We start from the raw sequence: 27,407 nt of genomic DNA, 5'->3' as shown, positions 1-27,407 counted from the left end.
TGATAAAAATTTCATGGTAGACCAGACATTAGTTATTTTTTCTTTCCTCTGTTACAGCCGCCTGGTCACTGTTGTAGGTGCTGTTCTACTAAACAAGGAAACAGTGAAGAGTCTTCAAACACCACTAAGAAGGATCATGGGGGGAAGTCCAAGATACCCAAAATATATTTTGGGACACGCACACACAAGCAGATTGCTCAGATTACTAGAGAGCTCCAGAGAACAGCGTACTCAGGGGTCCCGATGACTATTCTTTCCAGCAGGGATCATACTTGTGTCCATCCGGAAGTAATAGGTAACTTCAACAGAAATGAAAAATGCATGGAATTGCTGGATGGGAAAAATGTGAGTAAAGTTCATTTATTTTAGGCAAAAAATTAGGCTGAAAAGATAAAAATTACTCTAATGTGTTCATTTTATATGTACATTTACAATGATCACTTAAGTCAGATCGGTTGCTAGTGTTGATATTTTTTTAAAAGTAATTTTACCATAAGGAAATCTTTTATTCAAGTTTAAAGTTATGAGTTTTTGTCCTAAAACGTGGGGATATTTATTTGTTTATTTATTTTTGGGGGGATATTTATTTAATTCCTTGAAAATTAATTTCCATGTCTTAATTTCTTCTTTTAAAAACAGTCAAACATGGAGGTCAAATGAGGAGTACAAAACATTTAAATGATTTCGCCTAACTAGATCTAATTGATATATTTTACATATTTAGAAATTTCAGAAGAAGGTAATTTACATAGGACCTCTCTGGGCAAATTTTAAAATGTTTTTTAATTGAGAAACGTAATGACTGTACTGTCTCATAATTCTGATTAGTATAAACTTCTTTTAAAAATTACAGTAAATTATTAACTAAAGATGTTATTTATGGCTTTGAAATTTTCTGGGGAAATTTAGAATAATGAATTTTGGCTAGGTGGAAATAAAGAAATCTCACTAAAGTCATGATTTTGTGATAATATTTTGTCAGTATTAGTTTAGTTGTCTGTACCAGTTAGATAACTAGTTTACTCTAAAATTGAAGTTACAAGTCTGGAATTATACCCAGAAATTATTGATGAATTGATAGTATATGAAACGACCAATGATATTTTAATATATTTTGAAAGTTCTGTCTCTCTGTATTTTGTCAAACATAGTTGGTTCTACACAAAGTCTAAGAGCTAGCTATAGCCTCTTAGACTCTAGTTTCATTTAACTGTATATCATTTCCTAATGTATAATGTGAATAGATTATTTTGTATTACGTTTTTCTCTTTCAGTGCTTCCTACTATTATGTGAAATTTATTCAACCTTTATTGGGGTTATTCAAAAGAAGCCTCAATAGATACTCAAACCCGATAGATAGTATGAAATATAAGTACTAAGGGGCTTCAGTGGAAAAACTTAAGTGACTTTTTTAGAATCAAGAAGAAAATACAGAATAACTGAATCAAAACCATTGTTAAAATTGTATGATCATATTTGTTTCCATATATATTCTTTTTAACTGAGGAATTGTGCAGCCTTTTTCACTGTATATTTTAAAAGTTCTCTTCAAAGAGAGATAAAAATATTAAAAAGCTGAATGTTAAAAAAATAATAAAATAGAGAAAAGGCTCTTCATGATAAAAGCCCATAAATTTTATACTTAAGTAGACTTCTTTCCATATGTGGCTAAAATATCTACTAAATTCCTCAAATGCTTGAAATTTGTTTTTAGTCTGTGCAGGAAGTTTTGCTGGTGTTGTCATTATCTTTTGCTACTTGTTATTGAGAAACTTATCATGTGATTATGCCTTGAAAGCAAGTATTTTATGTAATCTTTTAGAATCCTGCAGTGTTGGTTATATTTTTTGATTAATCTTTATTCTTCTAAGTTTGAATCTTGTAAAAATAAAAATCACATAGACTTAAATATTCAGAACATTTCACCGGCCTTCAGGTTCTGTTTTAAAGTAAACAAATCTTTTATTTTTGAATATTAACGATATAAATAATTGAAGATATCTGCATTTGTCTTGACATAATTCTGCCTCAGAATGGCTAGCTCATAAGGCATACATGAACATTCTCTTTCTTGTTCCCAAGCCATGAGGGTAATTTGGTATTGTAATGAGGGACAATTACAAAGTCACTAAAGGTGTCTGTGTTTACTATGGCTGAATTACCAAAGAGGAATGATAAATAGATAACTGACAGTTTAAGTGAAAAAGAGTTGAGTGTGATAACACTTGAATTGACAGACTCCCCTCTGGGTTATATTACACTGCTAAAATGGATGAGCTTTTCTGGTTTTGCTATCAGCCTGCACAGCAGTGTCATTCTAAGTGCCCTTAAAGTGTAACTTTCTGATTTTTTGGCTTGATCCAAAGGCACATGTGTTTTTGTTCACTGTTTCTTTTATATTCCTATACTGGAAAAGCAATGTACATATCTGCTAAAAGTCAAATTTTGTCTCAATTAAGAAAAAATCATCTTAACTAGCTCTAGAAATCATTCTAAAAAATTGTTTTAGGTATAGAAGAATATCTTTTTTTTATTAAGATGACATTTAACAGTCCATAACCATAGACTTGAAGACACCTTAGTGATCACTTTGTTATCAATACAAATAAAAACTTTCAGAATAGTATGAAAGGTACTTGGAATGAAGAAATGGTGTGTCATTATTAAGCTCAATCTGATATCAAAGTCAGTATGAAAGATACTTGACGTATTTCCAACTGTCTCTAGACCCAAAATCATAGAATTTTAGAGCTAGAAGGAACTTTAGAAATGGCAGTCAGTGGTCGGAGAACTCTTAAAAGGCTTCTAGTTCAGCTACTTTTGATGCCCAGTCACATGAGAAAGATGGGCCCTGAAATCTGCCCAGTGAGAGAAAGGAAGAAGCAAGTTTTCTCTTAACCGTTAGAGTTTTTACTGCGTTAGAAACAAAAACAAACGGTGGCATATGGTATAGGGAAGTTGACATGGCATGGATTAAAAAGAATAATAGAGATTAGATAAAGTAAGTGAAAATAATACAAAATTGAAGCAAGTAAACACAGATGAGCCCTTTCTAATTCTTATTTTTAATACCTTGGAGGAACAATAAGTGGTATGGCTGAATTAGCAGTCCTCAGCTGATCATGCCTTGTCCTTGAATTTGCAGACATTCTTTTCTAAGTTATAACCTTTTTATAAGTTACTCCATTTCTAGCAGTGTCTAGATATTTTTGTATATGTAATAATGTATGAATATTTTAAAAACAGATTTTCATTTTTGATAGTTTGTAGATAAAAATACACACACACACACACACACACATGCACATATATCTCCCCAGTGGTTAAGGATAGCAAACTGGGAAAGATAAATATTAGTTTTCAAAATCACATTAATTTTTTTATTGATATATAAAATTAAAATGGCCCATTATTTCACCACCTAGTAGCAAATGGCAGTTGAAAAAGAAAACTAACATACATGGTTAGAGACTCAAAATTATGGAAAGGTATTAAATGGAAGGAGAAGATCTCTCTTTTTAGTTCTTTCCATCCCTTTAAGGGACATACTATAAAATTTTTTGTGTATTCTTCTAAAACATTTATAATATGTGTTTTGTATAATGTATGTGTATAGATTATCTTTAAAGCCTAAAAATCAGCACAAAGGCAAACCAACCTCATTTTTTAAGGACCGTACTTGGGTTCAATCCCTGGGTTGGGAAGATCCTCTGGAGGAGAACATGGCAACCCAGTCCAGTATTCTTGCTTGGAGAATCCCCATGGACCGAGGAGCCTGGTGTTCTATAGTCTGTGGGTGGGGTTGCGAAGTTGAACACGACTAAGTGACTAAGCATTGCACATACCATTTATATGAATTTGTCAGAATTTATTTAACATATCCCCTGTTGGCAGATATTTAGTTTCTTTCCAATTTGGTGGGAGCTGTTAAACAGTGCACTATATATATAATTACATTAATGATGAAATTTTATTTGATAGTTAAATTTCCTTTGTACTTCTAATAGAAGTTTATACTTCTAATTTTATACACCTTTTAGTAGGATATGGTGCCTTTGCCAGGACTGCATTTTATCAAACATCTTTTTTGATTAGTGTACATATGTTAATAAAATTTTTTTACTTCCAGTAATAGAATGGCAAAGGACATTAGTAGATAGTACCTGAAAGAAGATTCTGTTTTTGCCTTTAAAATAGGCAAAAATAAAAAAAGATAATGTTGATAAAGATGTGGAAAAAGGGTAATATAAAATGTTCATAAACATTTTCTGGAGGATAATTTGACGATATGGTTTTCAAGAAACTTAAAATATACTCTCTGATCTCATAATGCCATTTCTAAAAATGTATGATAAGAAAATATTTAGAAATGGGCATAAAATTGCTTATTGCAGCATTATTTATAAAGCAGAAATTGAAACCAGTCTAAATGTCCAGTGATCAACTGGTTCATCAGATGTGGCACATTAACCCAATATATATAAGCAACAATGAAAAAAGAGTGATAGAGGAGTCGGGTGGAGAGGGAGGTGGGAGGGGGGATCGGGATGGGGAATACGTGTAACTCAATGGCTGATTCGTGTCAATATATGACAAAACCCACTGAAATGTTGTGAAGTAATTGGCCTCCAACTAATAAAAAAAAAAAAAAAAAAAAAAAGATATATTTGATAAGATTTTCAATAAAATAGGCTATGAGAAAAAAGGCAGTACCAGTTTTGTAAAAAATACTTAGTGACTAGATTGTTAGTAATACTCAGTGCATGCACCTGGGGAAAATTTGATTTGTTCTCATTTTAATATTGGTTCACATTACAGAGATATATTGATATATAGAGAAGAAATCTGAAATGAGATACATCAAAATATTAATAGTACATTTTTTATATAATGGGGTTTTAGGTAATTTATAGATTTTTGGTATGCTTGTATTTTCCAATTTTATATGATGAATACTTTTGTCCCTTGGAACATTTCTTCTTCTCTCTTTCCCACTTTGCATTCTTTTTTCCTTCCTTTGTTTTTATTAATATTTGTATTTGATTAAGTAGTACTGTCTCATGGCTCAAATTGAAAAGATACAGAAATGTCTATAGAGAAAAACCTCTCTCAGTCCTATCCCTAAGTCACTTGGCTCTCATCTTTGAAAGCAACTAGTGATACTATTGCTTTTATGTATCTTTCCAGTAATATTTTTGCCTAATATCACTTTAATCAGAACATGAGTCACAACAAATATACTTTAAAAATATGTTTCTACATATACACTACCATATGTAAACTAGAGAGCCAATGGGAATTTGCTCTGTGACTCAGGGAACTCAAACTGGGGCTCTGTAAAAACCTGGAGGGGAAGTGTGGGAGGTGAGAGGGAGGCTCAAGAGGGAGGGGACATGTGTGTACATGTATACATCACTAAGGACATTTTATTGATACATAAAATTAATGATATATAAAATACATGATATATAAAATTAATGTAAACATATGTATACATGTTTCAGGACATGTATACACATGTATACATATGTATACATTGGCTGATACATGTTGATGTATGGCATAAACCAACACAATATTGTAAAGCAGTTATCCTTCAGTTAAAGATAAATTAACTTAATAAAAATGTTTCTCAAGTTAATCTGGAGTGTCTAGAGCTGTACTGATCTGGAGCACTATCTGAGTTAACTAATGTAGTTCTTTAAAATGGTTATCTTATAGACCTGGTGCACTCTGTCTCCTCTGTTAAATTTTTATATTGTGGCTTTAATTATGTTTTAAAAATTCTGAGATAAACTTGTTTTAGTTCTTCTGTTCTAGTGTTTTAACTGTACATATTTGTTTTCAGGGAAAATCCTGCTATTTTTATCATGGTGTTCATAAAATTAGTGATCAACACACATTACAGACTTTCCAAGGGATGCACAAGGCCTGGGATATAGAAGAACTTGTCAGCTTGGGAAAAAAACTAAAGGCATGTCCATATTACACAGCACGAGAACTAATGCAAAATGCTGACATAATATTTTGTCCTTACAACTATCTTCTAGATGCACAAATAAGAGAAACTGTGAGTAGATATGTAAAAATTAAAATAATTTTTTTCTGTTTATTGGGATGTAAGTGATGGATATAAAAACTTTTAGATGTTTTAATGCCTTTTGCTTTATATTTAATTTATGAAAAATGTATAAACAGATTAGAATGTTCAAAGTGTGTTCTAGGGGATATTAAAAAATGAATATTAGACATTGTCATTTTAATTATCAAGGTAATAAGTACTTTTAAGGACCTAGTACTGAAGTGGAATTACAGAAGAATTTTTCAGCCTTGACAGTAATGATGTTTTGGGCTAGATACTTCATTGTGGTGGGCTGTCCTGTGCATTATAGGATGTTTATTAGCATCTCTGGTTTTGTACATTAGGTGCTAACAGTACACTCACAGTTGTCACAGTCAAACATGTCTCCAGACATTGCGAAATATCCCCTCAGCTGCAAAATTATCCCCATTTGAGACTCATTTATAGCTATCACTTTATGAATAGCCAGAATTATTATAAAATATTTATCTAAAGAATCTATGTTTTGAAGAACTTACGTTGGGAGAATATGCATAGTATGCAAATTATTCTTTGTGAGCTTTGAATAAGTGAACTTTGGATACAGCATTTGTGTTTATTTGCCTGGTTCTTAGAGACATCCAGTTGTTACGACATAACACAAAGAATGAATAACGGTATATTATTACTCCTCTTTTTAGAACTGACTGTACAACTCTCTTTAGCTTTCTATTTCTGGAAGTTCAAAATGAATGGGCATTATATTTAATACCCCTACGATTGAGCCCGCACACAGCCTATCACAAGGACTTCTCAGGCCCTTCTGCCTCCTTGCCTTCAGCTCATCCAACTATACATCCTTTTGTTTGGTTACCTTTCAACTAGGTCTCTTTCCTTTGACCAACTGTATATATCAATGCCAAGTCAGTCTTCTTAATATTACTTTTATAACATCTTTCCTCTGCTTAAAAATCTCATATGGATAAAGTCCGTATTTCTCAAGCTTTCTCTCAAAATGATCAATGGTCTGACCTGAATCTGCCTTTTCAGCCTTTTCTGCTACAGATTTCCAACTTAAGCACTTGAAAAATTACCTCAAGATCTCCTGAGGATACCTTGTTCTTTCCTGTATCTCTGCTTTTGATTACACCTCTGTGTGTTGAATTGCCCTGCTCTCTGTCTATCCAAATCCAAATTCCACTCATCTAAACCCCAGTATATTTCCTACTCTTTCATATTTTTTTTCCTCAGCCATCTTCAGCCCTCTGTATATTATTATTCCTCAGAATAACTCTGACAATTGCTTTGTTTCATTTTGTATTAGAACTCTTTCAGTTGCCATTGACACAACCCCAGCTTTGGTAAAACTTATGAAAAAAATACTTGACTATTGTGGTGGCTTTATAACCAGGCAAGTTCTTCCCAGTGGAAACAGTGATAACTATAGTCAGCTAGCTTTCTTTGCCAGCTAGGTAACCTGGAAAAAAAGATAGTCACCTATAATTACTCTGGATGGCCTAGATTGGATCTCATACCCATTCTTGAACTAGTGTGACTAGACAGGAATGGAATACTTTATTTAACTATGGGCCTGAGTTCTGAGTCTACCCACATTATGAGAGTGGTACCTTGATTAACGGATTAACAGTCCTGCCAGCATCACATTTGTGTTGGGGAAGAGTAGTTCTCTAAAGGATTGCAGAAAAGACTGAAATGAAACAGATACATAATACATTATATTAATATTTTGAGAGTCTTTTGAATCTTGTGCTGTTATTTTAAAAAAAAATTTTTTTTTAATCAGATTTTTAAAAATTCTCCTTTTTAAGTTATGTTGAAGATCCTTAACAATCCTTTGTGTAACCAGCTATACCTTGATCCTGGGTCACTTACGATGTATTATTTTGGAAGGCAGCTATGCTCACCACTATACCACCAACGCTACGATGTATTATTTTGGTTGATAGGTTTACAAGTATTTTGAGGGTGAAAAATGGAAAACTCTATAGATATTTGCTTGGCCTAAGTGCTTTAAAAGTTTTAAGACTGAGAATCAGTTATTTCTGTAGTTGGACTTGTGATATTGGCCTGTGGTGTGAATTTTTGAATGAAGTGACCTGCCTATTGCTGTTAAATCCATTTTGCTGAATGTTTTACAAGAAACCTCTTTTATCTTATAGATGGAGATCAATCTGAAAGAACAGGTTGTCATTTTAGATGAAGCTCATAACATTGAGGACTGTGCTCGGGAATCAGCAAGTTACAGTGTAACGGAAGTTCAGCTTCGGTTTGCTCGGGATGAACTAGATAGTATGATTAACTATAATATAAGGAAGAAAGATCATGAACCCCTACGAGCTGTGTGCTGCAGCCTCATTAAGTAAGAGCATTTGTCTGTCAGTGTCATCCGTGCTGCCTTTGTATTCAAAACATGTTCTGTTATGCCAAGTATTTTATTTTATTTTATTTATTTATTTTTTATACCAAGTATTTTAAAATCAGTAAACTTGGACCAGACTCCTTGGGAAATGGATTGTTCCTTGCCAGTTAAACATAAAGCCCAAACTTTGCTCTTGATTAAGTCTTTCCTTGAGGTGTTTTTGCCATGTAGAAGTTTGTCGTTTCTGTTTCACAACATAGTTGTTGAAAGAGTTGTCTGTAGTTGCTGATTCTATCTTCTCACTTCCCATTCTTTCTTCATCCATCCTAATAGTGATTCTGTATGCTTAATTTTACTGAGATTGTTCTTATCAAGGTCACCAGTGGTCCACAGATGGCCCAATGCAAAGGTTATTTCTGTTATTTTACTTAGCCTCTCAGCAGTGTAGGTTGTTGTTGAATACCGCCTTTATGAAAAGTGTTTTTGTCTTTTGTGGAATAACAGAAATATATGTGTGTGTGTGTGTGTGTGTGTGTCTTTATTGATCTCTGTCCTCTGTTTCTGGCACAGAGTTCGTAAAACCTTCATAGTTTCCTAAGTGATAAGAACACTAAGAGCATCTTCGGTTTTGTTGTTTGATTTTTGACCCCAGTTCCTGACAGAACTCCTAAATCCCCTGGGATTTCCTGGGTGATAGGACTGTCTTTTATTCTAATGAGGTGATGGTTGAAGGGCTCCTGAATGGATCCAGTCACTAGAAAAACCAAGCCACATTTAGAAGGTTGGAACTTTGAGCTCCACCTCCCCCTGGAAAGAGGAGAGGGGCTGGATATTGAGTTAATGTTCCATCATGCCTTTGTAATGAAGTCTTCATAAAAATACCAAAAATACAGTCTTCAGAGAGATTCTACATTGGTGAACACATATATATACTTGGAGTGTGGTTTATTTCACTTCCAAAGGGACAGAAGTTTCTGTGCCCGCCCGCCTTCCTGACTTCACCCTATATATTGCTTCATCTGACTTTTTATCTATATCCTTTATTACATAAAAAACCAGTAAATGTGTTTCCCTGATTTCTGTGAGCTGTTCTAGTAAATGCCCAACCTGGGGAGGGGGTCATGGGAAGCTCTGACTTACAGGTATTTGGTCAGAAGCACAGATGACAACCTGGATGTTTACAACTGGTGTCTGAGGCTGGGGAGGGAGGAGGGACAGTCTAATGAGACTGAGTACTTAATCTGTGGAGTCTCTGCAAACTCATTGTCAAAACTGAATTGAATGATAGGACACCCGTCTGATGTCTCAGAGAATTGCTTGTGTGGGGAAAAAACTGACATACATGTGGAGACCAGAGGTATCAGAAGTGAAGCAGTGAGAACAAGCAGACACACAGGAATGTGCTTTCTTTAGACAGCTTCTGTGACATCTCCTGGTTTTCTTCCTCCTCACAGTCAGTTCTTTCTCAGTTTCTTTTGATAGTTCTTAATTTGTTTGATGTTTACGTATTGAAGTGTGTCAGGGCTTGGTCTTGGATACTCATTTCTTTTCTAGTTCTGCATTTTCCTTAAGTTAAATAACTAAAGCTGATGAGACTGATGAGGCCTGAATCTGTGTTTGTCCCAATCTCTCCCTGGAATGCTGTTTTTATCTACTCAACTATACTTTCTCTGTTTGGATATAAAATTTCAACTTTCCAAAATACTCCTTTCTTTCCCTACTTCCCCCGCCTGCTCTCTCTTTCTTATCTAAGCAGGTACCACCAACCAGTTCCTCAAATCAAAAATCTAAGTATTATCCTTGATGACTGTCTCACCTCATCCAATTCATCAGTAAGTTTTAAAAATGCCACCTACACAGTATATCCCACATCCTTCAATCTCATATCTGTCATCCCAGAATCATCTCTCAACTTAAACACTGTGTGTGCGTGTGCTGAGTCACTTCAGTTGTTCTGACTCTTTGCAACTCTACGGACCATACTCTGCCAGGCTCCTCTGTCCATGGGATTCTCCAGGAAAGGATACTGGAGTGTGTAGTCATTTCCTTCTTCAGGGTGTCTTCCTGACCCAGGGATCAAATCTGTGTCTCTTATGTCTCCTGCATTTGCAGTGGGTTCTTAACTACTAGCACCACCGGGAAACCCTAGAACATTGCTGAAGTGAAGTGAAAGTCGCTCAGTCGTGTCGAACTCTTTGCGACGCCGTGGACTATACAGTCCATGGAATTCTCCAGGCCAGAATACTGGAGTGGATAGCCTTTCTCTTCTCCAGGGGATCTTCCTGACCCAGGGATCAAACCCAGGTCTCCCGCATTGCAGGCAGATTCTGTACCAGCTGAACCACAAGGGCAGTCTCCTAATAAGTCTCTCATTTCATTTTTGCTTTTCTCCTATAATGCATTCTGCCTTATAAACTGGAATCATCTTTTAAATGCTTAAAGTAGATTATCTCTCTTACTTAAAATCCTCCATTTTTAAAATCTTCCCATTACACTCTGAATTATCCTGGCCCAATATGATCTGATTCCTGCCTATCACACTAACATTGCTCATACTATTATTCTTTCTGCCTGTTGTGTTGCAATTACATTGACTTTGAGGTTTTTAAGTAAGCAAAATTTGTTAATTACCCCCAGATATTCCTTCTTCTTGGAGTACTCAGTTTATTTTATTTTTTTCCCTGATTCTCACATGACTAAGTGCTTTCTGCATTCAGTTGTTAGAATAAATGTCACCTCTAGGGGAGCTTCCTTGACACTTCAAATGAAAGTAGCAATTAGATTGCATTAATTCAATTTATTTTCATAATATCACTATCACTACCTAATGTTTTCATGTTACTGGATTTGTTTCTAAGTTTATTTCTACCTCTCTTAAGTAGAATCTCTTTTCCATAAGAATAAGGACCTTACATATTTTATTTACTGCTGTATTTCCACTACCCAGTGTAGTGTCTGGCATAATACATTTAAATACTCACTGAATGTACAAATGTCTCTCTGTATGTTTATAAGTGAATATATTATTTATTTGCTAGTAATTCCATTTTAATGTTAATATTTAGCACTATAATTTCTTTATTAGCTTTCTTGTATTTTTATGTGCAGACCAAATTTGTCAGTTGGAGAGACAGACAAGTTAAGCAGTGTAAATTCACAAAACACAAATTGGGGATCACATACATCTTTCTCTTTTCTGAATAAAAGCTTGCTTTTTAGCTGTATGATTACTTTGTAATATGAAGCATACATGCTATTTAAAATATGTCTTAATCTACATTTATGTGCTAAGAGCATCAAGGAATACAGATCAGTGTATCACATTTCTGTTTGTTCTGTCGAAATAGTAGTGCACATAAGGATGATATTGGTTAATGGAATTGTTTTATTTTATTCCAGTTGGTTAGAAGCAAGCTCTGAACATCTTGTGGAAAGGGATTATGAATCATCCTGTAAAGTATGGAGTGGAAGTGAAATGCTCTTAAATTTACACAAAATGGGCATCACCACTGCTACTTTTCCCATTTTGCAGGTAAGATTTTTTTTCTGCCTGTAAAATTTATTTAGTGAATTAGAAATGACTTAATAGTGAATAATTAATCCAGAGTAAAAAAAAAGTAGCAATTGTTTTAAAATTTTATTGGATCAGTTTGATAATCTAAGTGGTGGCATAAATTATAGATAAATAAATTATAGAAAAAGTAGCATTGTTAGTTTGAAGGAAATATAGATTAACATGGAGTTAATTACTTTGCTTAAAGCTAAAAGAAGTCAATAATTTTAAGTTGTAAATATTTTGTCAATTATAAATTTTAAAATTTGGAAAATAATAAGATAAATTCATATTTCATTCTCCTTAACTTAGAGGTTATAAACCTGGGTGTAGAGAGATCATGAGTGGGCTACAGGATACTGGGAACCTTATGAAATCGCATTCCAAATTTTATGAGTGTGTACTTTTGTACATCTTCCTGGATAGAGGCTTCATGACTGAACACTGTCCTCAGAAGAATGTTTGTTTTCAGTTCTTTGTTTTTTTTTTTTTTGCAGATGAAAATGTTTTTCATTTCTCTCTTTGTTCTTATTTATTTATATTAATTGACTTTTATTTTGGTGTGTCTAGGTAATTTTAAGTAGTTTATTCCATAATTTCATATGTAGAAATAGATACATTGTTGGGCTAGAAAAATCTACAGAGAAAAGGATAAATATATGAAAGGGTATACAGCAAAACTATTAAAAGGGGATTACTCCTAGGACATCAAAGCAGATGTGAAGAGTGGAAGGTTGCAAACTTATTTTTCATTTTACTTTTGACAGTACTTTTTTTTAAAAGAGATAAAAATGCATGATTAAAAAAAAAATAACCTGCAGAAAAGAATAATCATTAAACAGTTTCTTACTCTGATGTTCCTATTCCCATATCCAGAGGGAACATCTAAGTTTCTTGAATGTCCTTCACAACACAGTTTATGCAAGCAGGCATTTATAGCTTTCTTACTAGCTCTAGGGGGCCCTCAAAGACAATGCCTCTGTATTGAAAAAGTGGAGATGACTTCCCAGATCACCTTTCAGTGACAGACTTGCTCAAGTCCAGTTGAGGGGAATATAGCTTGACTTTACTTTTTAAAGTGGTTGTTTTATGTTAAATTGAGCAAAAAGGACAGAATTCTCATATACCACCCCCCCAGCCACAGATGCTATAGATTCTCTTATCATTAACATCTTGCAGTACTGGTGCATTAATTACAGTTGAACCAATATTGTTACATTGCTTTTAACCAAAGTGTCCATGATTTATGTTAGGGTACACTTTTTGTGTTGTACAAGTCTGTGAGTTTTGATGAAAGCATAAAGTCATGTATCTACCATTACAATATCATACAGAATACTTTGCCTTAAAAATCTTCTGTGCTGCACTTACTCATCCCTTCAACACACCTATGTCCTCTGCTGAGCCTTTAGTAACTATTGATTTTTATTTCTGACTCCATAGTGTTGCCTTTTCCAGAATGTCATATAGTTGTAATCACATGGCATGTGGCATTTATAGACTGGCTTCTTCCACTTAACAGTATACATTTAATGTCTTCTTGTGACTTGACAGCTCATTCCTTTCTATTTCTGAACTAAATTCATTGTATGTATGCACCACAGTTTGTGTATCTGTTTACTTACTGAAGGACATATTGGTGGTTTCTAAGTTTGGGAAATTATGAATAAAACTGCTGTAAACATTTGTGTACATGTTTTTGTATGGACATACTTTCTTCTCATTTGGATAAATTCTTAGGAACACAATTGCTGGATTGTATGGTAAGACTGTGTTTAGCTTGCAAGAAACTGCTAAACTAGCTTCCAAAGTGATTGTACCATTTTACATTCCCACCAAAAGTTAATAAGAGTTCCTCTTGTTTCACATCCTTGCCAGCAATTGGTGTTTTGAATGTTAGCCATTCCAATAGATAGGTAGTAGTATCTCATTGTTGTTTGAATTTATGTTTCCCTCATGATACATGTTGCCATCATTTCACATGCTTATTTTCCGTTTACATATTTCATTTGGTGAGATATTAATATCTCTTCAGATATTTTGCCTGTTGTTTGTTTTCTTATGGTTGAGTTTTAAGAGTTCTTTGGTTTTTTTTTTTTTTTTTCCCTGTTAAACAATGGTTTTATGGCTTGAGTACAATAGACAAATTTATGCAACCAGGGCAGAGGCTGTGCATGACTCGTATTTCCAATTAGTGGGGAGGACTCCTTTGGTATTATAATGTGAATATGGCTCTCAATCAGAGTCAGATGGAATTTAGCATCTTTATCCTTTCTGTTCCTCTCAAGATGCTTTCGAACAGCAGCAGCTTTCTTAATTAAATGATAGAGATCCTCGGGAAGATCAGGAGCAAGTCCTTTGGACTTAAGAATTCTCAAGATTTTATTGCCTTCACAAAACATACTTGTGTAACACCATGTGAATCTCTCAGATTGCACAGATTTGTGAGGAAGTCAGGCTCTTCAAGTTGGCCAGTTTGTAGATCTCCTCCTTCACGTCATCAGCTGTCAGCTTCAGCCAGATGGGGGCGCTCTGGCAGTAGGGCCGAACCCAACTGGGACAGGCCCTTCCTGGGCGTGTGCATGCAACCCGTGAGGGCGGGGGTATGGTAGCATAAGGTCCTTGGGTATTTCATATACAAGACCTTCATCTGATGTGTGTTTGCAAATATATTCTCCCAGCCTGTGGCTTGTTTTTTCATCCTGTTAATGGAGTCTTTCACAGAACATAACGCTTTTAGTATTAATAAATGGATTCTGTTTTTGTTGTTCGATCTAAAAATTTATTACTGAACCCAGAGTCACCTAGATTTTCTCCTGTCTTGTCTTCTAGAAGTTTTATAGTTTTGTACTTTACATTTAGGTCTGTGTCCCATTTTCAGTTAATTTTTGTGAAGTGTGTTAGTTCAGTGTCTTGTCATCTCTTTGGATCTAGATGTTACTGTATAGATGTTACTGTATCACTATTGAAAAGACCATCCTTTCTCCATTGGGTTATCTTTGTTTCTTTGTCAAGAGATCAGCTGACTGTATTGTGTTGGCCCATTTTTGGTTTCTCTATTCTTTTTCACTGATACACTGTCTATTCCTTTATCAGTATCACACCTGTTTTTAGAGTAAGTCTTTAAGTCATGTAGTATCCGTTCTCTGAATTTGTTTTTCAGCATTGTGTTTGCTATTCTGGGTCTTTCAGTGTTCCATATAAGCTTAAAATTAAACTGAGCAGGACCCTGTGGGGTCTTGGGCATGGAAGCCTTTCTGTCCTCCATTTCTTGTTTATAAGGAACAGACTCCAGTCTCCATGACCTTCCCTGAGTTTCAAGGGCAAATTCGAACAGCTGCTAATTGAGAAAGCGGGGAGATGCAGAGACTAGGGAGGAGAAGCCAAGAAACCATCTGAGGCCAGATTAGAGGAACCAGGGAAGCTCATCAAAATTAGGAGACCACTTGAGACAAGATTTAAAGCATATAGATCCTGCACACATTCTAATCTTGTTCAGGTCAGTTCAGTTGCTCAGTCTTGTCCGACTCTTTGCGACCCCATGGACTACAGCACACCAGGCCTCCATGTCCTTCACCAACTCCCAGAGCTTCCTCAAATTGATGTCCATCAATTCGGTGATGCTATCCATCCATCTCATCCTCTGTCGTCACCTTCTCCTCCAACCGTCAATCTTTGGCAGCATCAGAATCTTTTCAAATGAGTCAGTTCTTCGCATCAGATGGCCAAAGTATTGAAGTTTCAGTTTCAGCATGAGTCCTTCCAATGAATGTTCAGGACTGATTTCCTTGAGGATGGACTAGTTTGATCATCTTCTCCAACACTCCAGTTCAAAAGCATCAATTCTTCAGCACTCAGCTTTCCTCATAGTCCACTCTCACATCCATACATGACTACTGGAAAGACCATAGCTTTGACTAGATGGACCTTTGTTGGCAAAGCAGTATCTCTGCTTTTTAATATGCTGTCTAGGTTGGTCATAGCTTTTCTTCCAAGGAGCAAGCATTTTTTTAATTTCATGGCTGCAGTCACCATCTGCAGTGATTTTGGACCCCCAAAAAATAAAGTCTCTCACTGTTTCCCCATCTATTTGCCATGAAGTGATGGGACTAGGTGCCATGATCTTAGTTTTCTGAATGTGTTGAGCTTTAAGCCAACTTTTTCACTCTCCTCTTTCACTTTCATCAAGAGACTCTAGCTCTTCTTTGATTTCTACCATAAGGGTGGTGTCATCTGCATATCTGAGGTTATTGATATTTCTCCCAGCAGTCTTGATTCTAGCTTGTACTTCATCCAGAGCAGCATTTCTCATGATGTACTGTGCATATAAGTTAAATAAGCAGGGTGACAATATACAGCCTTGATGTACTCCTTTCCTGATTTGGAACCAGTCTGTTGTTCCATGTCCAGTTCTAACCGTTGCTTCCTGACCTGCATACAGATTTCTCAAGAGGCAGGTCCGGTGGTCTGGAATTCCTGTCTCTTTCAGAATTTTCCACAGTTTGTTGTGATCCACACAGTCAGAAGCTTTGGCGTAGTCAATAAAGCAGAAGTAGATGTTTTTCTGGAACTCTCTTGCTTTTCTGATGATCTAGCAGAGGTTGGCAATTTGATCTCTGGTTTCTCTGTCTTTTCTAAATCAAGCTTGAACATCTGGAAGTTCACGGTTCGCGTATTGTTGAAGCCTGGAAGTTCCTGCTTCATGTACTGTTGAAGCTAATCTTGTTAGCAACCAAGAACTTGAATTATTGCTATTAAACTCCTCACCAAATCCTCCCAAGTTGGGACACACAGTTTTTCGGGGTTTAAAGCCTACTCTCTCTCCCTTTGCCTGCAAAGCAATTAAACTATTTTTCCTACTTTACCTAAAACTGTCTCCAAGGTTCAATTTGGCATCAGTGCACAGAGGCTGATCTTTTGGCATGAGAATCAGTTTGTCAGTATTCATGAAGTATCTTGGTGGGATTTTTATTGGACTACATTGAATCTGTTGATCAATCTGGGAAGAACTGACATTTGAACAATATTGAGTTTCTTATCCACTAACATGGAGCATCTCCATTTATTTAGATCATCTTTGATTTCTTTTATCAGAGTTTTATAGTTTTTCTCTTTGTTTTCTCTCTCTCTCTCTCTTTTTTAAGGCAGTGTAACTTTTTAAAAATGTATTTTTGACTGCATTGAGTCTTTGTTGCTGCAGATGGGCTTTCTCTAGTCGGGAGGAATGGAGGCTGCTCTCCAGGTGAGGTGTGTGGGCTTCTCACTATGGGGGCTTGTCTTGTGGAGCTCAGGCTGTAGGGCGCGTGGGCTAGTAGCTGGCACTCAGGCTCAATAGTTGTGATGCAGGGGCTTAGTTCGCCCACAGCGTGTAGTTACAGACCAGGGATTGTACCTGTGTCCCCTGCACTGGCAGGCAGATTCTTAACCACTGGACCACCAGGGAAGTGCCCTCATGGTTTTTTTTTTTTTTTTAATTTGGCTGTGTCGGGTCTTGCTTGCGGCACACGGGATCTTCCTTTCTTGCATCATGCAGGATCTTTTGTTGCAGCATGAGGACTCTCTAGTTGTAGAGCATGGGCTCTGGAGCGCTTGGGCTTAGTAGTTGGCAGCAGGTGGTCTTAGTTGCTCAGCAACTGTGGGACCTCAGTTTCTTGACCAGGGATCAAACCAGTGTCCCTTGTGTTGCAAGGCAGGTTCTTAACTACTGGACCACCATGTAGTGAGGGAAGTCCCTCTTTATATAGTTTTAAAAGATGTTTGAACGAAAAACAGTTAAAAACTATTGCTAACAGAAGTAGCATTCTGGACTTGAGTATTTTTTTAAATTTATTTTTATTGAAGTGAAGTTGCTTTACTATGGTATATGAGTATTCCAAATATATTTTAATCTGATTGTATTTATAATTTTTGCTCTGAACTTTTAAAGTGCAGCATACCATAAGTATTTTTTCATATGATACTTTTTCATTTTTTTGCACAAGCTTTTTGCATTCTACAGATTTTTCATATCAATAGTAAAATAGATTTAATAAATTGTGAGATATTCATATAGTAGACTACTATACAGCAGTTTTTTAAAAAATGAACCACTGCCGCCACAACTGTGTGAATGAATCTTAGAGACATTATGTTGTATAAGAGAAACCAGCACAAAAGAGTACAAACTGTATGATTTCATTTTTATGAAATTTAAGGACAAACATAATTTTGCTAGTAGAAATCAGAATACTGGTTACTTCTGTGCAGGGATAAGGAGTAGTTTGGACTGAGAAGGGACACAGGGGAACTTTCTGGAATTTGAGGAATTTTTTTTTTTTTTTGAGGAATATTTTGAATCCTGATTTAGTTTTAGTTACACAAGTGTGTGTATGTGTGTGTGTGCTTGTGTTTAATGACCAGTACACTTAAGATTAGTGTACTCTGTAAAAAAAAAATCAAATAAAACATATGTCAAAGGAAAAAACTTGAAAAATACAGAAAGGTACAAAGAAAGAAAAGACTTGTAAACATAAAAATGTTTAATTAGTAGCATTTAGGTCTGTCTGTACCTTGTCTTCCATGCGTGTATTTGTTTAACATAAATTAATTTTTGAGATGTAATTTTTTAACCTCCTTATTTAGTAGTATGTTATGAGTACTTTCCTATTTTATTTTATTTATTTATTTATTTATTTATTTTTATTAGTTGGAGGCTAATTACTTCACAACATTGCAGTGGGTTTTGACATACATTGACATGAATCAGCCATGGAGTTACACGTATTCCCCATCCCGATCCCCCCTCCCACTTCCCTCTCCACCTGATTCCTCTGGGTCTTCCCAGTGCACCAGGCTTGAGCACTTGTCTCACGCATCCCACCTGGGCTGGTGATCTGTTTCACTATAGATAATATACATGCTATTCTCCCTCGCCTTCTCCCACAGAGTCCAAAAGTCTGTTCTGTACATCTGTGTCTCTTCTTCTGTTTTGCATATAGGGTTATCATTACCATCTTTCTAAATTCTATATATGTGTGTTAGTATGCTGTAATGTTCTTTATCTTTCTGGCTTACTTCACTCTGTATAATAGGCTCCAGTTTCATCCATCTCATTAGAACTGGTTCAAATGAATTCTTTTTAACAGCTGAATAATATTCCATGGTGTATACTTTCCTATTTTAATAAAATTTTCTTCACATGATTTTTAGTTGCACTGTAGCATTTTTGTGAGTGCACATATTGTAAATTATTTTTAATCTGGCATTGACATATAAGTTGTTGCCAGTTTCCCTCCAATAAGAAAAGGTTCTAATATCAACATCCTTGAAAATACATCTTTGTATATATTTCTGACTGTTTCATTTATATATTCTAAATATTAATTCTTTGTTGCTTATTGTGTTGCATGTATTATTCTTATGTCTATGGTTGGTTTATGGTGTCTTTTTTGGAGAAGAAAATGGCATTAAAAAATTTATATGTTTTTTAATATAAAGTTATTTATTTTAATTGGAGGCTAATTACTTTACAATATTATAGTGGTTTTGCCATACATTGACATGAATCCACCATGGGTGTACATGTGTTCCCGATCCTGAACCCCCCTCCCACCTCCCTCCCCATCCCATCCCCCTGGGTCATCCCAGTGCACAAGCCCCAAGCACCCTGTCTCATGCATTGAACCTGAACTGGCGATTCGTTTCACATATGATAATATACATGTTTCATTCAGTGCCATTCTACCAAATCATCCCACCTTCGCCCTCTCCCACAGAGTCCAAAAGACTGTTCTATACCTCTGTGTCTCTTTTGCTGTCTTGCATATAGGGTTATCATTAGCATCTTTCTAAATTACATATATATGCGTTAGTATACTGTATTGGTGTTTTTCTTTCTGGCTTACTTCACTCTGTATAATAGGCTCCAGTTTCATCCAATATAATAGGCTCCAGTTTCATCCACCTCGTTAAAACTGATTCAGATGTATTTTTTTTAATGGCTGAGTAATACTTCATTGTGTGTATATACCAAGCTTTCTTATCCATTCATCTACTGATGGACATCTAGGTTGCTTCCATGTCCTGGCTAGTATAAACAGTGCTGCGATGAATATTGGGGTACACGTGTCTCTTTCAATTCTGGTTTCCTTGGTGTGTATGCCCAGAAGTGGGATTGCTGGGTCGTATGGCAGTTCTATTTCCAGTTTTTTAAGGAATCTCCATACTGTTCTCCATAGTGGCTGTACTAGTTTGATTCCCAACAGTGTAAAAGGGTTCCCTTTTCTTGACACCCTCTCCAGCCTTTATTGCTTGTAGACTTTTGGATAGCAGCCATTCTGACTGGTGTGAAATGGTATCTCATTGTGGTTTTAATTTGCATTTCTCTGATAATGAATGATGTTGAGCATCTTTTCTTGTGTTTGTTAGCCATCTGTGTGTCTTTTTTGGAGAAATGTCTGTTTAGTTCTTGGCCCATTTTTTGATTGGGTCATTTATTTTTCTGGAATTGAGCTGCAGGAGTTGCTTGTGTATTTTTGAGATTAATTCTTTGTCAGTTTCTTCATTTGCTGTTATTTTCTCCCATTCTCAAGGCTGTCTTTTCACCTTGCTTATAGTTTCATTTGTTGTGCAAAAGCTTTGACGTTTAATTAGGTCCCATTTGTTTATTTTTGCTTTTATTTCCAATGTTCTGGGAGGTGGGTCGTAGAGGATCCTGCTGTGGTTTATGTTGGAAAGTGTTTTGCCTGTGTTTTCCTCTAGGAGTTTTATAGTTTCTGGTCTTACATTTAGATCTTTAGTCCATTCTGAGTTTATTTTTGTGTATGGTGTTAGAAAGTGTTCTAGTTTCATTCTTTTACAAGCGGTTGACCAGTTTTCCCAGCACCACTTGTTAAAGAGTTTGTCGTTTCTCTATTGTATATCCTTGCCTCCTTTGTCAAAGATAAGGTGTTCATAGGTGCGTGGATTTATCTTTGGGCTTTCTATTTTGTCCCATTGATCTATATTTCTGTCTTTGTGCCAGTACCATACTGTCTTGATGACTGTGGCTTTATAGTAGAGTCTGAAGTCAGGCAGGTTGATTCCTCCAGTTCCATTCTTCTTTCTCAAGATTACTTTGGCTATTCAAGGTTTTTTTGTATTTCCATGCAAATTGTGAAGTTATTTGTTCTAGTCCTGTGAAAAACATCGTTGGTACCTTGATAGGGATTGCATTGAATCTATAGATTGCTTTGGGTAGTATACTCATTTTCACTATATTGATTCTTCCAATCCATGAACATGGTATGTTTCTCCATCTGTTTGTGTCCTCTTTTATTTCTTTCACCAGTGTTTTATAGCTTTCAATATATAGGTCTTTTGTTTCTTTAGGTAGATATATTCCTAAGTATTTTATTCTTTTCATTGCAATGGTGAATGGAATCATTTCCTTAATTTCTCTTTCTGTTTTCTCATTGTTAGTGTATAGGAATGCAAGGGATTTCTGTGTGTTAATTTTATATCCTGCAACTTTACTATATTCATTGATTAGCTCTAGTAATTTTCCAGTGGAGTCTTTAAGGTTTTCTATGTAGAGGATCATGTCATCTGCAAACAGTGAGAGTTTTACTTCTTCTTTTCCAATCTGGATTCCTTTTATTTCTTTTTCTGCTCTGATTGCTGTGTCCAAAACTTCTAAAACTATGTTGAATAGTAGTGGTGAGAGTGGGCACCCTTGCTTGTTCCTGACTTTAGGGGAAATGCTTTCAATTTTTCACCATTGAGGATAATGTTTGCTGTGGGTTTGTCATATATAGCTTTTATTATGTTGAGGTATGTTCCTTCTGTTCCTGCTTTCTGGAGGGTTTTTATCATAAATGGATGTTGAATTTTGTCAAAGGCTTTCTCTGTATCTATTGAGATAATCGTATGGTTTTTATCTTTCAATTTGTTAATGTGGTGTATTACATTGATTGATTTGAGGATATTGAAGAATCCTTGCATCCCTGGGATAAAGCCCACTCAGTCATGATGTATGATCTTTTTAATATGTTGTTGGATTCTGTTTGCTAGAATTTTGTTAAGGATTTTTGCATCTATGTTCATCAGTGATATTGGTGTGTAGTTTTCTTTTTTTGCGGCATCTTTGTCTGGTTTTGGTATTAGGGTGATGGTGGTTTCATAGAATGAGTTTGAAAGTTTACCTTCCTCTGCAATTTTCTGGAAGAGTTTGAGTAGGATATGTATGTGTTAGCTCTTCCCTAAATTTTTGGTAGAATTCAGCTGTGAAGCTGTCTGGTCCTGGACTTTTGTTTGCTGGAAAATTTCTGATTACAGTTTCAATTTCCATGCTTGTGATGGGTATGTTAAGATTTTCTGTTTCTTCCTGGTTCAGTTTTGGAAAGTTGTACTTTTCTAAGAATTTGTCCATTTCTTCCAAGTTGTCCATTTTATTGGCATATAGTTGCTGATAGTAGTCTCTTATGATCCTTTGCATTTCTGTGTTGTCTGTTGTGATCTCTCCATTTTTATTTCTAATTTTGTTGATTTGATTCTTCTTCCTTTGTTTCTTGATGAGCCTGGCTAATGGTTTGTCAATTTTATTTATCTTCTCAAAGAACCAGATTTTTGCTATTGTCTCTTTTGTTTCTTTTGCTTTTATTTCTGCCCTAATTTTTAAGATTTCTTTCCTTGTGCTAACCCTGGGGATCTTCATTTATTCCTTTTCAAGTTGCTTTATGTGTAGAGTTAGGTTATTTATTTGACCTTTTTCATGTTTCTTGAGGTAAGCCTGTATTGCTATGAACCTTCCCCTTGGCACTCCTTTTACAGTGTCCCATAGTTTTGGGGTTGTTGTGTTTTCATTTTCATTCGTTTCTATGCAGATTTTGATTTTTTTCATTTCTCCTGTGACTTATTGGTTATTCAGCAGCGTGTTGTTTAGCCTCCATATGTTGGAATTTTTAATAGTTTTTCTCCTGTAATTTAGACCTAATCTTACTGCATTATAGTCATAAAAGATGCTTGGAATGATGTCAATTGTTTTGAAGTTGCCAAGGCTAGATTTATGGCCCAGGATGTGATCTATCCTGGAGAAGGTTCCATGTGCACTTGAGAAAAAGGTGAAATTGATTGTTTTGGGTTGAAATGTCCTATAGATATCAATTAGGTCTAACTGGTCTATTGTATCATTTAAAGTTTGTGTTTCCTTGTTAATTTTCTGTTTAGTTGATCTATCCATAGGTGTGAGTGGGGTATTAAATTCTCCCACTATTATTGTGTTATTGTTAATTTCACCTTTCATGCTTGTTAGCATTTGTCTTACATATTGCAGTGCTCCTGTGTTGGGTGCATATATATTTATGATTGTTATTTCTACTTCTTGGATTGATCCTTTGATCATTATGTAGTGTCCTTTTTTGTCTCTTTTCACAGCCTTTGTTTTAAAGTCTACTTTATCTGATATAAGTATTGCTACTTCTGATTTCTTTTGGTGTCTGTTTGTGTGGAATATCTTTTCCAGCCCTTCACTTTCAGTTTGTATGTGTCCCTTGTTTCAAAGTGGGTCTCTTGTAGACAACATATATAGAGGTCTTGTTTATGTATCCATTCAGCCAGTCTTTGTCTTTTTTGGTTGGGGCATTCAACCCACTTACATTTAGGGCAATTATTGATAAGTATGATCCCGTTGCCATTTACTTTGTTGTTCTGGGTTCAAGTTTATATACCTTTTCTGTGTTTCCTGTCTAGAGAAGATCCTTTAGCATTTGTTGAAGAGCTGGTTTGGTGGTGCTGAATTCTCTCAGCTTTTGCTTCTCTGTAAAGCTTTTGATTTCTGCTTCATATTTGAATGAGATCCTTGCTGTGTACAGTAATCTGGGCTGTAGCTTTTTTTCTTTCATTACTTTAAGTATGTCCTGCCATTCCCTTCTGGCCTTAAGAGTTTCTATTGAAAGATCAGCTGTTATCCTTATGGGAATCCCCTTGTGTGTTATTTGTTGTTTTTCCCTTGCTTCTTTTAATATTTGTTCTTTGTGTTTGATATTTGTTAATTTTGATTAATATGTGTCTTGGGGTGTTTTGCCTTGGGTGTATCCTGTTTGGGACTCTCTGGGTTTTTTGGACTTGGGTGATTATTTCCTTCCCCATTTTAGGGAAGTTTTCAACTATTACCTCCTCAAGTATTTTCTCATGGTCTTTCTTTTTGTCTTCTTCTGAGACTCCTATGATTCAAATGTTGGGGCATTTCACACTGTCCCAGAGGTCTCTGAGGTTGTGCTCATTTCTTTTCATTATTTTTTCTTTTTTCCTCTCTGTTTCATTTATTTCTACCATTCTATCTTCTACCTCACTAATCCTATCATCTGCCTCTGTTATTCTACTGATGGTTCCCTCCAGAGTGTTTTTGATCTCATTTATTGCATTATTCATTATATATTGACTCTTTTTTATTCTAGGTCATTGTTAAACATTTCTTGCATCTTCTCAATCCTTGTCTCCAGGCTATTTATCTGTAACTCCATTTTGTTTTCAAGATTTTGGATCATTTTCACTATCATTATTCGGAATTCTTTATCAGGTAGATTCCCTATCTCTTCTTGTTTTGTTTGGTTTGGTGGGCATTTATCCTGTTCCGTTACCTGCTGGGTATTTCTCTGCCTTTTCATCTTGTTTGTATTGCTGTGTTTGGGGTGGCCTTTCTGTATGCTGGCAGTTTGTGGTTCTTCTTTATTATGGAGGTTCCTTGCTGTGGGTGGGGTTGGACGGGTGGCTTGTCAAGGATTTCTGGTTAGGGAAGTTTGTGTCTGTGTTCTGGTGGATGGAGCTGGATTTCTTCTCTCTGGAGTGTAGTGGAGTGTCCAGTAGTGAGTTTTGAGATGTCAGTGGGTTTGGTGTGACTTTGGGCAGCCTGTATATTGAAGCTCAGGGCCATGTTCCTGTGTTGCTGGAGAATTTGCGTGGTATGTCTTGCTCTGGAACTTGTTGGCCCTTGGGTGGTGCTTGGTTTCAGTGTAGGTATGGAGGCGTTTGATGAGCTCCTATCGATTAATGTTCCCTGGAGTCAGGAGTTCTCTGGTGTTTTCAGGATTTGGAATTAAGCCTCCTGCCTCTGGTTTTCAGTCTTATTCTTACAGTAGCCTCAAGACTTCTCCATCTATACAGCACCAATGATAAAACATCTAGGCTAATGATGAAAAGTTTCTCCACAGTGAGGGACACCTGGAGAGGTACACAGAGTTACATGTAGAAGAGAAGAGGGAGGAGGGAGATAGAGGTGACCAGAAGGAGAAGAGGGGGAATCAAAAAGGGCGAGAGAAAGCTAACCAGTCATCACTTCCCTATGTGCTCTCCACAGTCTGGATCCCTCAGAGATGTTCACAGAGTTACACAGAGGTGAGAAGAGGGAGGAAGGAGACCGAGGTGGCCAGGAGGATAAAAGGGGGAATCAAAAGGAGAGAGACAGATTCAGCCAGTAATCAGTTCCCTAAGTGTTCTCCACAGCCTTGAACACACAAAGAGATTCACAGATTTGGGTAGAGAAGAGAAGGGGGAGGGAGGGAGATAGAGGCAACCTGGTGGAAAAAAAGGAGAGTCAAAAGGGGGAGAGAGCAATTAGGCCAGTGACCCTACTCCCAAGTAAAAATGGGTACTGAAGATTGGGTTCTTAAAGGTACAAAATTGATAACAAATATCAAAAAGCAAAGATTAAAAATCTAGAGTAGAGGTTAGATTCTCAAAAATACAATATTAAACAAAGGAAAGTCACAAAGATTATAAAGTGTATATATGAAGTTTGCTTTAAAACTAGGGTCTTTTTTTTTTTTGCAAGGCAATAGTAGTTTTAAAAATGAAAATTAAAGGAGTAATAGAGGACTTAAAAGTAGAAAAAGTTTAAAAAAGGATAATTGTAAAAATATATCTAGGACTTTCTCTGGAGCTGTTGCGGCCAGTTTGGGGTCAGTTCATTTTCAGAGTTCCCTGATTGGGCTTTTACTTCTCAAGGTCTGTAGGCCCCTTCCTGTGTAGTCGGTGCTGACTGCAGGGTTTTAATCTGTTGCACCTGTCACTTCCAAAGCGATTCCCTCTGTTTATTTTAGCTTCCTCTGTTTGCTGGTCTCTTCAGTGTCTAATTTCCGCCCTGACACAGGGGGGCAAAGGTGGTCACTGTTTTAGGCTCAGTTGTACAGTGGTGCTGTGGGGAGGGAGGACCACTGCAAACAAACACCCCTGGCATGTGTGGGGAGTGCTCGCAGTGTCTCGGGCCACACTGGGCTTGCCCCCCGCTCATGGCACGTGCGCTTTCCCAGTTTACACTGCTCAGGCTCCAGGTTGCTCTGCCAGGGAGCTGCATGAGGCGGGCCCTGGGTTGGGTGCACTTCCCAGGTCTAAGCTGCTCAGGTTCAGGTTCTTGGGTACTCCACAAAGGCACAGACTTGATTGGGCCTGCGTTTTGTGCCCTTCCCAGGTCCAAGCCGCTCAGGTGACCAGGTGCTTGGCGAGCACAGTCACCCCCAGTTGGAGGTTGCATCTTACCGCCTCCCCCGTCCCAGCCGCTCTGTTTTCTCGATGTACAACCCGCGCGCCTTCTCAGGTGTACCGTGTGTCTCTTCTGGGGAGCTGATCTCTGGCTGCGACCCTCGCAGCGGATGTCGACTGTTCAGAATCCCAAGAAGTCTTGGTTAGCAACGAAGCCTGCTCGCAGTTTGGTAGAGGATGCCTCTCTCGGGCCGCGATGGCCCCCTTCCAGCTGGCTGCCCTCACCTGCCTGTCTCCTGCAGGGGATGGGCTGGTCCGCAACCGCTAGCTCTGCTCAGTCCTTTGTTCTGTGAGCCGGTCTGGCGGTGTCTTAGCTTAGGGCTTTCTGCGGGATAGTTAATCCACAGTTGGGTTGCTATCTCTAGTTAGTTCCATCAGATTGCCCTCGGGGGCCGGTCCTTACCCTAAGCAATGCAGCCTGCGCCTCCCTGTCCAGTCCCTATGTGAGCGTCTGGGCTGCTGCTCTGCTGGGAGTTACTGTTAGGCACGTAATCTGTGGGTTTTACTTATTTATTTATTTATTTTTCCTCCCAGTTATGTTGCTCTCTGAGATTCCAAGACTCGCCAGAGACCCACTGGTGAGAGTGTTTCCTGGTGTTTGGAAACTTCTCTCTTTTTTAAGACTCCCTTCCCAGGACGGATCTCCGTCCCTACCTCTTTTGCCTCTCTTTTTATCTTTTATATTTTGTCCTCCCGCCTTTCGAAGACAATGGGCTGCCTTTCTGGGTGCCTGATGTCCTCTGCTAGCATCCAGAAGTTGTTTTGTGGAATTTGCTCAGCGATCAGATGTTCTTTCCATGAATTTGTTGGGGAGAAAGTGGTTTCCCTGTCCTATTCCTCTGCCATCTTAGGTCCGCTCCCCCACTCCAGTGTTCTTGCCTGGAGAATCCTGTGGACAGAGGAGCCTGGTGGGCTGCTG

At 36.9% G+C, this 27,407-nt stretch overlaps 1 protein-coding gene and 1 pseudogene across 1 annotated transcript in view; one reads left to right on the top strand and one right to left on the bottom strand.

Annotated features, from left to right (window-relative positions):
- Window positions 1-27,407, top strand: part of BRIP1 (BRCA1 interacting helicase 1) — a 191,443-nt gene that overhangs the window by 50,486 nt on the left and 113,550 nt on the right. Inside the window, exons 7-10 of the mRNA XM_065909282.1 lie at window positions 58-345; window positions 5,850-6,071; window positions 8,243-8,442; window positions 11,842-11,974. Of these exons, the coding sequence (XP_065765354.1) occupies window positions 58-345; window positions 5,850-6,071; window positions 8,243-8,442; window positions 11,842-11,974 (843 nt within the window). The remainder of the gene's footprint in view (window positions 1-57; window positions 346-5,849; window positions 6,072-8,242; window positions 8,443-11,841; window positions 11,975-27,407) is intronic.
- On the bottom strand, window positions 14,144-14,696 carry LOC136149410 (small ribosomal subunit protein uS15-like; annotated as a pseudogene).

This window comes from Muntiacus reevesi, chromosome 18, assembly GCF_963930625.1.
Source record: "Muntiacus reevesi chromosome 18, mMunRee1.1, whole genome shotgun sequence".
In the NCBI taxonomy this organism is placed as follows: Eukaryota; Metazoa; Chordata; class Mammalia; order Artiodactyla; family Cervidae; genus Muntiacus; species Muntiacus reevesi.
Note: the sequence above shows the minus strand (reverse complement) of the source record. Positions and strands in the feature narration are given on the sequence as shown.